The 12,500-nt window shown below is 42.5% G+C and overlaps 2 protein-coding genes across 3 annotated transcripts in view; one reads left to right on the top strand and one right to left on the bottom strand.

Moving 5' to 3' along the window:
- Positions 1–1,676: 1,676 nt before the first annotated feature.
- On the top strand, positions 1,677–6,399 carry igfbp7 (insulin-like growth factor binding protein 7). 2 transcript variants are annotated; one of them, XR_003831919.1, is made up of 7 exons: positions 1,677–1,863; positions 2,211–2,674; positions 3,996–4,105; positions 5,095–5,202; positions 5,547–5,670; positions 5,916–6,050; positions 6,081–6,399. XR_003831919.1 is itself a non-coding variant. In XM_029426899.1 (6 exons), the coding sequence occupies exons 1-6, from the start codon at positions 1,727–1,729 to the stop codon at positions 5,933–5,935; spliced, it is 963 nt and encodes a 320-aa protein (XP_029282759.1). In that variant the 5' UTR covers positions 1,678–1,726; the 3' UTR covers positions 5,936–6,399. The 2 variants fall into 2 exon arrangements, 1 of the variants encoding a protein (XP_029282759.1); XM_029426899.1 differs by having other exon boundaries at positions 1,678–1,863; positions 5,916–6,399.
- A 5,484-nt stretch (positions 6,400–11,883) lies between these two features.
- The window catches only part of polr2b (RNA polymerase II subunit B), a 16,602-nt gene continuing 15,985 nt past the window's right edge, over positions 11,884–12,500 (bottom strand). The window contains 2 exon segments of the mRNA XM_029426898.1: positions 11,884–12,111; positions 12,232–12,427. Of these exon segments, the coding sequence (XP_029282758.1) occupies positions 12,022–12,111; positions 12,232–12,427 (286 nt within the window). The 3' untranslated portion in view covers positions 11,884–12,021.

Below are 12,500 nucleotides of genomic sequence, written 5' to 3'. Positions count from 1 at the left end.
CTTGGTAAACCCAAACGGGTAGTGCGGGTGAACTGGGAACATCTGGAGGAAGCCCCTGTCCTGGAGATCTTCAACTCAAACCTCCGGCAGAGCTTTTCAGATATCCCTGTGGAGGTTGGGGGCATTGAACCTGAGTGGGCGATGTTCAAAACCTCTATTGCTGAAGCTGCGGTGATGAGCTGTGGTCTCAAGGTCTTAGGTGCCTCAAGGGGCGGTAACTCTCAAACACCGTGGTGGACCCCGGTGGTCAGGGAAGCTGTCCGACTGAAGAAGGAGTCCTTCCGGGTTATGTTATCCGGGAGGACTCCGGAAACAGTTGCAGGGTACTGAAGGACTAGAAGGGCGGCAGCCTCTGCCATGTCAGAGGCAAAGCAGCGGATGTGGGAGACGTTCAGAGAAACTATGGAGAAGGACTTTCGGTCAGCACCAAGGCGCTTCTGGAAAACCATCCGGCACCTCAGGAGGGGGAAGCAAGGAACCATCCAAGCTGTGTACAACAAGGGTGGGACCCTGCTGACTTCAACTGAGAAGGTTATCGGCCGGTGGAAGGAGCACTTTGAGGAACTCCTGAATCCGACTAACACGCCCTCTATGGTAGAGGCAGAGGTCACTTCTGAGGGCCATCCAATCCCTGTACGCCCAAAGTGATAGTTGTGTCCGGATACTTGGCAGTAAGTCGGACTCGTTCCCAGTGAATGTTGGTCTCCGCCAGGGCTGCACTTTATCACCGATCCTGTTCGTGATTTTCAGGGACAGGATATCGAGGCATAGTCGTGGAGGAGAGGGGTTGCAGTTCGGTGGCCTGAGGATCTCATCGCTGCTCTTTGCAGATGATGTGGTCCTTATGGCATCATTGTTCTGTGACCTTCAACAGTCACTGGATCGGTTCGCAGCCGAGTGTGAAGTGGTTGGGATGAGGTTCAGCACTTCAAAATCTGAGACAATGGCTCTCAGCAGGAAACCGGTGGATTGCCTACTCCGGGTAGGGAATGAGCCCTTACCCCAAGTGAAGGAGTTCAAGTACCTCGGGGTCTTGTTCGCGAGTGAGGGGACGATGGAGTGAGGGTTAGGGTTATCCCGATCCCGGATAAGCAGTAGACAATGGATGGACATTCAGTTTTAAAACATGAACTAATTAAATAATAAAAGTCATACTATGGTTATATATAAAGTATATTAATATGATCAGTTTCCTGCTGTTGTGTTAAGTTAAACAGGAAGTACAACCATCTCCTCTGACGCTGAAGCACTTCCTGTTTACTATCACAGCGAGCAGCTGACGCACACACAGAAATAATTCAGTCTGCTTTAAATACAATATATATATATATATTTCCTCTCCTGTGTTTATGACTTAGACATGAAAAAAGGTTTTGGCAGTATTTCTTTGTGCTTTTAGTCGTAATACCTTTTCCGGCCACAAGAGGCACTGGCCATCTTCATAATACTAAAAGCTTTCATGTTTTTACCCAAAAGAAAGTCATGACAATGAATGAAACATAACTTATTAGACTAAATATATGTACCTTGTGTTAAGACTGCAGATGAATTTAATCTCACCTGGAAAAAACATGAATGATAAAATCATTCATGTTTTTTCCAGGTGATTTCCAGGTATTTAAACATGGGGAAGAAACAAGTATTATAACTAAAATCACTTTATCCTATTTTCTTCCCACCTATTTTCTTCCCACCTGTTATAATCATCCTTATCATTATTATTACAATGATAATAATGATCTTTATAGTCAGTGTGCAGCTCCAGTCTCTGGAGGAGGAGTCAGCAGCTTTAAAGCTTCATCAGTTCTCAGAGAGCAGAACAGACCTGAGAGACACAGCGACGGTCGGACTGTTAATATCAAGGTAAACTTTATCTGTTAATATAGAGGTAAACTTTATTTATCTGTTTAATATAGAGGTACATATTATCTGTTAATATCAAGGTAAACTTTATCTGTTAATATAGAGGTAAATATTATCTGTTAATATAGAGGTAAACTTTATCTGTTAATATAGAGGTAAACTTTATTTATCTGTTTAATATAGAGGTAAACTTTATCTGTTAATATAGAGGTAAACTTTATCTGTTAATATAGAGGTAAACTTTATCTGTTAATATAGAGGTAAACTTTATTTATATGTTAATATAGAGGTAAACTTGATGTATCTGTTAATATAACTTTAAAGTTACACTGTATTTTCTCTCACAGACTGAATAAAACCGGTTTATCTCGGCCAGACATCATGAGGTCCCTCGCACTCTTCCTGTTTCTGGTTCCGGTCCTATGTGTCCTCTCGGTCCGGGTCTCTGCGGGTCCGGGGTGCGGACTGTGTGACCCGACGCAGTGCGCCTCTCTCCCGGCGGAGGGTTGTCCGGCCGGCTCTCTGCAAGACTCCTGCAGCTGCTGCTCGGTGTGCGCTGCTGCGGAGGGAGAGCAGTGTGGTGGTCGCCGCGCGGCAGCGCGCCGCTGTGGATCCGGGCTGGAGTGCGTCAAAAGGGACGAGGACAAGAAGAACAAGATGGGCGCGTGCGGCTGCAAGAGCAACTATGAGGTCTGCGGCAGCGACGGCCTGACTTACAGGAGCGGCTGTGCACTGAAAAGCGCCAGCCTGGCAGCCCAGGAACAGGGCAGAGAACCCATCAACATCCAGAATAAGGGCCGTTGCGCCTCAGGTGAGTGAGACAGGTGAGAGAGACCAGTGAGAGTGAGAGAGACATGTTGGAGTGAGACACGTGAGACAGATGAGAGAGACACGTGAGAGGGAGACAGGTGAGAGAGACACATGAGACCGGTGAGAGTGAGAGAGACATGTTGGAGTGAGACACGAGACAGATGAGAGTGAAACAGATGAGAGAAACACTTCACAGTGAGACCGGTGAGAGAGACAGACGAAAGTGAGACATGAGGGGTGAGACACGTGATAGGAACATGTGAGACAGGTGAGAGTGAGACAGATGAGAGAGACAGACGAAAGTGAGACATGAGGGAGTGAGACACGTGATAGGAGCATGTGAGACAGATGAGAGACAGACAGGTAAGACAGGTGAGAGTTACATAAGAGACAGGTGAGAGTGAGACAGGAAAGAGAGACATGTGAGAGAGACGTGAGACAGGTGAGTTACATGTGAGAGGGACAGGTGACAGAGACAGACAAAAGTGAGACATGTGGGAGAGACAGATGAGAGTGAGAGAGGTGACAGTGAGACAGGTCAGAGAGAGAGACTTGTCAGAGAGACAGACAGGTCAGAGAGAGACAGACAGGTCAGAGAGAGACAGACAGGTCAGAGAGACAGACAGGTCAGAGAGAGACAGACAGGTCAGAGACAGGTCAGAGAGAGACAGACAGGTCAGAGAGAGAGAGACTCAATAAAATTAAAAGTTAAGATTGGTCTGAAACATTAAAGATAATCAACACAAAGTCTGAAACAGGATGAAACACATCGCAGGAATCCGTCCGACAGTAAATCCTCGGTGACCTCGCAGGAATTTATTTAGCTCTGAGCGCTCAGAGAGGAATTCAGTGTTTTGAGAGGATGAAAGAGGATTACCATCAGACAGAGCAAGTTACTGCCAGCTGCTGCACATCCACACACACATACATATACATATAGTGTGTGTATATATATATATATATATATATATATATATATATACACACATATATATATTACAGGTATAATTACCTTTACTGATTAATACTGCAGCTGTCATTATTTTCTGTATTTGTGTTATGTTGTTTAATGTGTCATTAAAGTAAAATCTGGATAATACATTTGTAGAGATGCAGTAATATTTGATCTAAGTGTACTAAAGTAACATGACACTGATTTAATAGATATCTATATCTATAGATATGTCTTGTTTTTGTAACATTTCAAAAACGTATTTCTTCACTGGTGTGTAGTTGCACTGACAGTTATTGTGACTGGATTTTACGTCTGCCCCACACTTCTCTCTGACCTGTCTCTCTCTCTCTGACCTGTCTGTCTGCAGCTCCAGTCATCGTCACTGCTCCAGGTGAAGTGTACAACGTGAGCGGCTCTCAGGTGTACCTGAGCTGTGAGGCGGTGGGCGTGCCCACACCTGTCCTCACCTGGAAGAAGGTCAGTTTGCTTTTCCGTCATTACTTAATCTGTTTCACGTTGAATCTTGTTAAAATATAAATATTGTCTGCAGAATTAATCTTACTTATTAACGTTACTTTTTAATGTTACGTGTTAATGTTAGTTATTTGATCCTCTCAGGTCCATCAGCTTTGTAGAGTCCTGAAGAAAATATTGAGATATGTTATTAATTAATTAAAATATCAGACCTGAGAGGGTTAAAATGAGCTCATTTGTTCCATGCAGCCTCAGGTGTTCAGGTGTGTCTTTCTGCAGGTTCATACTCGATGTTTTGGACTTTAGATCAGATTGGAAGCAGAACGAGCTGTAGCATGTTTCTGAATAAAAAGAAAAATGTTCCTCATGACTTTCTACAGATTCAGAGTCCGACTGCACGAAACAAAATGTTTGATAAAAACAAACCAACAGACTGAAACGTTTATTTACCTCTAAAAAGTTTTTCTATTCGTTTTGCCTGTGAAATAACCTTTTGTAGTTTTATCGTTTCAGATCTGCAAAAATATGTACATGTAATATTTATTAAAAATTACATTAAACATTTATCAGATATGATAGATACTTTATTAATCCCGAGGGAAATGTAGGCATCCAGTAGTTTAAAAGACATGACATACAACATTACCCATCTACCCCCAAATAAGAATTAAAAAAATATATAAAGTAAAATTAAGTTAAGATAAGACTGTTATAAATACAATACAACTGTTATATAAATACAAAGTGAAAGTACAGGCTGTTATGGTTTGGATTGAATTGCATCTGAAACTGAATCCCCTGATATACAACCTGCCAGAAGATGTTACCGTTAAAGGATGAAGATGATGTTGTTGGTGATGAAGATATTGTTGTTGTTATGAGGATGATGTTGTCATGATGAAGATGATTTTGTTGTTGTGATGATTATGTTGTTGGTGATGAAGATGTTGTTGTGATGAAGATGATGATGAAGGCAAGGTGTCTCCCTTCAGGTCATCAGTGGGAAGAAGAGGATGGAGCTTCTTCCTGGAGACAGAGATAACCTGGCCATTCAGACGAGAGGAGGACCGGAGAAACATGAAGTGACTGGCTGGGTGCTGGTTTGTACAAATACATTCATATATACATTAATACACACATAATCTATATAAATACACACAATCATGGTGTTGAAATCCAAGTAAAGTCACAAGTCATTTCAGGCTGTACTTACTTTTTTGGTTTAACATGATTTTACTGAATCACAGTGAACTGACCTGTTTTACATGATGGTGAGACTGAGACTTGTTAAAATCATGAAGGATTTAAATTCTAATATAAAGATTTGGAACAGATTTTAATTTATCTTTAACGTGGAAAACAGACCTTTAGTCACAGGAAGCAATGTCATGACCTGAGCTGTCAGTTGGACCAATTAGCATCACAGACAGTGTTTTTATTTCAGATCTCGCCTCTGACCAAAGAAGAAGAAGGATCCTACGAGTGTCACGCGGCCAACGCGAAAGGAGAGGCTTCAGCTGTCGGAGTGATCCATCTCGTTGAGTCCATTGACGACATTGTCAAGACGGGTAACAACTACACAAATTTATAAATAAAAACAATGAAAACAAATAAAACCGAGCTTCAGGTTTTAATACTTTCTGCCTTTAACCAGAATCAATATACTGCTAATATCATAGCTCAACTTGTTTGAGATTAACAACATTTTAGTCACATAAACCTTTAAAGCCATCTGAATGTTAGTGAAAATATTTCTACAATAATCTCAGATTAAAATTAAATGTTCTAATTTGAATGAATTATTTACTTTCAGTGAAGGAGGACGAGTTGTGATCGGCCAATCAGAGATCGGCTGATCTGAGATCAGTGAAGATGGTCGGAGATCATTATTATCACATTTCTTTTCATCTTTCTTTTCATGTATTTCTGAATTTAAGTATACATTTTGTTTAGTTTCTCTTCAGTTTAATGATTACAGTTTAGTTGCTACATTTACAAAATAGAGATTTAACTCTTGAACTTTTCATATTTTACCATTATATTCATTTATCATTTATTATCTTTTTCTCCACTGAGCAGCAGAGATAAAATAAATGCTTTTATTTTTGGAAAGACTTGAATCGGATGGCAACAGTACTGATGCATTCATCATATGCAAATAAAATCTGTTTAATAAAGTTTTCAAAAATGTCTAATTCAGAGAAATAAAACTTAATCATCAATTCTGTGTATCAGACTTAAACGTTTTAAACTGAAATTATTTGTCATTCTTTTTCTGAATAAATGTTGGAAAGATATTCCTAATAATGCCACAAAGTCAGGATTCAAATAAAAGGGTTTAATCTATATTGCAAGAAGGAGCGATTTTATACATACAAAGGATGATCAAACTCACACACATACAGGTTTGTAAGATTTGCTGTGTTGCTCAGAGAAGCAACTGTCCCCGCCTCTGTATTTATACTTTATTCAAAGGACAGGAAGTCATGAAGAGCTTCCAGGTCAGTCTTCCTTTGTTCACCGAAAATGGGGGTTTACTGCTGAGTCTATTGCAGAGATCAAAAGTACGAACTTACAGAGATCAAAAGTACGAACTCGCAGAGATCAAAAGGACTGAACCTATTCAGATCAGGTCGTCCTCGGGTTATTACTAGTTTTACTTTATCAACTGCTTTGATTGATCTACAGTTAGTCAGCAGTTTGTCTCATGTCCCCTGCTGTGTTTAGCTCTCAGTTTAACCTCTTGCCTTTTGCTGTGTTAATTACTGGATTTTTCCAATCATAACCCTCCTGTTTATACAAAGTATAACAACAAAATAAAAAATACACCAATACATCACATCTAGTAATTAAGATCAAAAATGTTCTTGACACAGACTCGGTCTTTATCCAGTTTGCTTTGTACAGCTCCTTCACTCACAAGTCCCCAGCTGAGCGCCACTACGTTGGAGTTCACCCCGGTGGACGAGAGGGTCGCCTCCCTACGCCTTCGGGTTATGGGGGGGAAAACTCTGACTGTTTGTGCGTATGCCCCAAACCTCAGTTCGGAATATTCGGCCGTCTTAGAGACCCTGAATGGAGGAGGCTCCAGTAGGGGACTCCGTAGTCTTGCTGGGAGACTTCAACGCACACGTGGGAAATGATGGAGACACCTGGAGAGGCGTGATTGGGAGGAACGGCCTCCCTGATCTAAACCCGAACGGTCGTTTGTTGTTGGACTTCTGTGCTGGAATGGCCATAACAAACACCATGTTCGAACATAAGGATGCTAATAAGTGTACGTAGTACCAGAGCACCCTAGGCCAAAGGTCAATGATCGATTTTGTAATTGTATCATCTGATCTGAGGCAGCATGTTTTGGAGCGGAGCTGTCAACTGATCACCATCTGGTGGTGAGTTGGATCAACGGGTGGAGGAAGATTCTGGACAGACCTGGTAAACCCAAACGGGTAGTGCGGGTGAACTGGGAACGTCTGGAGGAAGCCCCTGTCCTGGAGATCTTCAACTCAAACCTCCAGCGGAGCTTTTCAGACATCCCTGTGGAGGTTGGGGGCATTGAACCTGAGAGGGCGATGTTCAAAACCTCTATTGCTGAAGCTGCGGTGATGAGCTGTGGTCTCAAGGTCTTAGGTGCCTCAAGGGGCGGTAACCCTCGAACACCGTGGTGGACCCCGGTGGTCAGGGAAGCCGTCCGACTGAAGGAGTCCTTCCGGGTTATGTTGTCCGGGAGGATTCCGGAAACAGTTGCAGTGTACCAAAGGACTAGAAGGGTGGCAGGCTCTGCCATGTCAGAGGCAAAGCAGCAGGTGTGGGAGAAGTTCGGAGAAGCTATGGAGAAGGACTTTCGGTCAGCACCAAGGTGCTTCTGGAAAACCATCCGGCACCTCAGGAGGGGGAAGCGGGGAACCATCCAAGCTGTGTACAGCAAGGGTGGGACCCTGCTGACTTTGATTGAGAATGTTATCGGGCGGTGGAAGGAGCATTTTGAGGAACTCCGGAATCCGACTAACACGCCCCCTATGGTAGAGGCAGAGCTGGAAGCTGATGGGGGATCATCGTCAATTTCCCTGACGGAAGTCACTGAGGTAGTCAAACAACTCCACAGTGGCAAAGCCACAGGGATTGATGAGATCCGTCCAGAAATGCTGAAGGCTTTGGGTGTTGAGGGGCTGTCTTGGTTGACACGCCTCATCAACATTGCGTGGAAGTCTGGGACAGTGCCTAAGGGGTGGCAGACCAGGGTGGTGGCTCCCCTATTTAAAAAGGGGGACCAGAGAGTGTGTGCCAACTACAGGGGTATCACACTTCTCAGCCTCTCAGGTAAAGTCTACTCCAAGGTACTGGAAAGGAGGGTTCGGCCGGTAGTCGAACCTCTGATTAAAGAGGAACAATGCGGATTCCGTCCTGGTTGTGGAACAACGGACCGACTCTTCACTCTCGCAAGGATCCTGGAGGGGGCCTGGGAGTACGCCCATCCGGTCTACGTGTGTTTTGTGGATCTGGAGAAGGCATATGACCAGGTCCCCCGGGTGATACTGTGGGAGGTGCTGCGGGAGAATGGGGTGAGGGGGTCACTTCTGAGGGCCATCCAATCCCTGTACGCCCAAAGCGAGAGTTGTGTCCGGATACTCTGCAGTAAGTCGGACTCGTTCCCAGTGAATGTTGGCCTCCACCAGGGCTGCGCTTTATCACCAATCCTGTTCGTGATTTTCATCGAGGCGTAGTCGTGGAGGAGAGTGGCTGGCGTCTCCTTTAGAGATAGGGTGAGAAGCTCAGCCTTCTGTGAGAGACTGAGTAGAGCCGCTGCTCCTTTACGTTGAAAGGAGCCAGTTGAAGTGGTTCGGGCATCTAGTAAGTATACGCCGTAGACGATGGATGGATGGATGGATTCAATCAATTTTGTCATACAGCTTCTAATTCATGTTTTAAAACAATATCCACATACAGTAAGTATTAATATATCTATTAATGCTGAAGATACCAGTAACATGATGAAAACCTCCATTTCCCAAACCATCTTTCCATAGCATTATCAAAATAATGATCTATCCCTGAATTCTCTGCTAATGTTGTCAATCCTTGTAAGGCTCTGGTAACTGATCTCTCTGGTGCAGTATTTATTTGATATAAATGTGCAACAGGATGAGCCAAACATGGCACACACACCTCCTTTTTCAGCTAGGAGCATGTCTAAAGCCATTCTATTCTGTCCTGTCATTAAACCTGAAGCTGCTTGTTGTTCAGCTTGTCATTAAACTGCATCCCTTGTACTAATTAATAAATATCTGTTAAATACAATAAATGTAATTATTCCAATCCACAATCTTGTTGGTAGTTGCCTATCAGAAAAACAATGATTCAAACCCTGCTCCAGTTTGACTTTTGCCTTGAACTCATCTGGCACTCCTCTGGGCTGCTCCTATTGCATCTTTGTATGCTGTGGAGCTGAAACTCCTCCCAGGCGCTGTGCTTCTCTTCAACTGAGTTCAAGCTTGCAAAAGTTTCATCTGTTGTGGGCAAAACATAGAAACCAGTGTTTCCCCTAGGTTTACTGCTTTGGAGGGGCGCTAGTACTAATTTCTTCTCTGGTCAAGTACTCTTCCAAATGTTGTCTTTGTCCTGTATGCAATTATTCTTAGTCCAAATAGCTTTTCTTTACTTTGTAGCTGCATTCTGCATATATTTCAATATCTCTCTGTGTATGTGTTCTGTTGTGTCTGTCTACTCATTTACATATTCTACTTAACTTCACTCCCTGCTTGTGCTGCCTTCTTGGCTTCCTCGTCTGCTTTTTGCATTTACATACAAAAATAGAAAATGTATAGTTACTGCCTGTATAAACTTGGTTAACAAACATTTCTATCTCTGATTCCTCTTAGGGAATGTCGGTCAAGTCTGGTCTTGGTTAAGTCTTCTGGTCCGTCTCGGTCACACAGTCATGTGGTTCTCCGTCTTCAGCTGTCTAACTTTGTGTCCTTGCTGACATAAAAATGTTATATGTAAGGATATGTTATATCCTTACAATCTTGTTCTCTTTTTGAGCAAATCAAAATGTCATCTACATACAATAATATCTGACTATTTCTTGGAGGGTCAAATTTAGCAATATTAACTGCTATCTGTCTGTGAAAATATAGTAGGTGCTCTCACAATATCCTTATGGGATTCTTGTGTAAGTGTACTTCTTTCCCTCATATTGGAACGCAAACTAAACTGACTTTCTTTTTTCCACTGGAATGGAAAATAATGCGTTTGCTAAGTCAGTTCATTTCACTAAAAAGAAATTGCTCTCTGGAGCCATGTCATTTAAAAATGTGATTGTGTCTGGGACTGTGGATGCTCTTGGTACTACAGCCTTATGTACTGCCTGTAAATCTTGTACCATTCTCCATCCTATAGATGGCGCTGTTTTCCCTAATGGAAATAATATTGCAAGGTAAGTCAGGACATTAAATTACTCCTGACTCAATTACAGCCTATAGATTGTGTGCATGTGACGTCACGCTTATTTCCCAACCCGTAAGTCAGCCATGTTGGTTGGAATACACAACCAAGATGGCGCCCGTTCACGTGTGAGTTGCTGCAACGCATTGCCATTTTCTTTCAATCTTAGACGTTTAAATACAAAGAAAATTGCGATCGTGTGCGCAGTGTATAATTGTGGTCATAACGCTACTCGTGACCCAGAGAAACGGTTCTTTAGATTTCCTACAATCATCAAAAACAACGATCCACAAAAGAGGGATGAATTGCTGTATACTGAACGCCGTCAGCTGGTTTAGCAACATAACTCGTGAGGACTTAACAGAAGAAAAAGCACAATTCACCCGTGTGTGTGTGTGGCGTCCACTTTATATCTGGTAAGAGCTAATGCCTGTGTTTCCTCTACCATTGTCTTGGCAGGGCGCTGCACCACGCCAACGGAGTCCAGCGCCCTGCCTGAAATTCAAGGTGTTTTTTTTTTTATTCACAACTCACTTTTCAGGTGCTCTTTTATTAAATAAACTAAACGCTTATGCTATTGATCTAATTTATGTGCATGTTTCAGTTTGTACCGTCTACTTTGCGCATTCACATTCTCTGCTTTGCTCCGTTTTGCAAAGGGCGGGGCTTTGCAGCTGACACACCCACACGTGCGCACACACCTACAGAGCGGAAGAAAGGAGAACTAAATAGAAACCGCGCCATGCACGTGCACGCAATCTCCCCGCGGCGCACGCAATCAACTGCTTTGAATGATCTACAGTTAGTCAGCAGTTTGTCTCCGGTCCCCTGCTGTGTTTAGCTCCGTTTAACCTCTTGCCTTTTGCTGTGTTAATTATTTTCCCATCAATAAAATATCTATATCTGAAATAACATGGTAAGATTTTTATGTTGTGTGAAACTGATCAATGACCAATATTTTTGTAAAATGTGTATTCATTAACATTTACTAAGAAGTTTTGACAATTATTTTAAATATAAAAAAATCTATACTTCCTTGAACTAAAATATTAAATAATGAATGATTCATTATTGGACTTTTATTCTTCACACGTTTTTAGACTAATTTCACTTTTCATTTCAGATGAGTAGCTGTGGAAGTTAAAGTGTCCATTTGACCTCTTAAAAAATAATAATGCTTATAATTATAATTCCTTTCAGAAAACATTTGATTATTTTGGTGAGATGTCAGAGAGAGTCAGTTTATTGATGAAATAAAACAACTGTTTTAAATGAGGAATGACTGCCCTGATGTTTGTGAACCAACAAGGACTCCAAAAAAAACACGTGACCCAGAATCTTCATCAGAAACTCAGGTTTATTCTAATTTAACAAAGACAAAGTGAAGCAACATGAAATTGTAAAAACATCAAACTTGTACTTCCTGCTGCTGATGTCACAAGTCTGCAGGGAGGCGTGTGAATGGCTGAGCTGCTCTATGATGTCATCATACGAGGAGCGATGCTCATCGACATCAACTCCTGGAAGAGAAGTTTACAGGCGTACGGCATCCGCACCAGAGAGATCTGAGGGAGGGAGAGAGATGGGGGGGGAGACAGAGAGAGGAACAGTTGAAACTGATCTAATATTAAACTCCTATATAGAAAATGTTTACCTGAGTGTTGTTGGTAAAAGATAATGTTCACCTGTGTTTTGTTGCGGCAGCCTCGACACTCGTACGTATGCGTCCGTGTATTGGCAATGGCCATCAGTCCACACAGGTTACACACATGTACTTGATACGGATCAGACGCCTCGAATAGACGCTCTCTGAGAAACTGAGCCGCTCCGTGAGCAATTTGACAATCACGCTCCATCTCCCCGAACCTCAGACCGCCATCACTAAGAGACAGGCAGACGGGTGAGACAGACAGACAGTAGAGCTGCAACCAACAATTATATTCATTATGGATTC

The sequence above is a fragment of the Cottoperca gobio genome, unplaced genomic scaffold (assembly GCF_900634415.1).
Source record: "Cottoperca gobio unplaced genomic scaffold, fCotGob3.1 fCotGob3_253arrow_ctg1, whole genome shotgun sequence".
NCBI lineage: Eukaryota > Metazoa > Chordata > Actinopteri > Perciformes > Bovichtidae > Cottoperca > Cottoperca gobio.
This window is presented reverse-complemented; position numbering and strand designations above follow the sequence as displayed.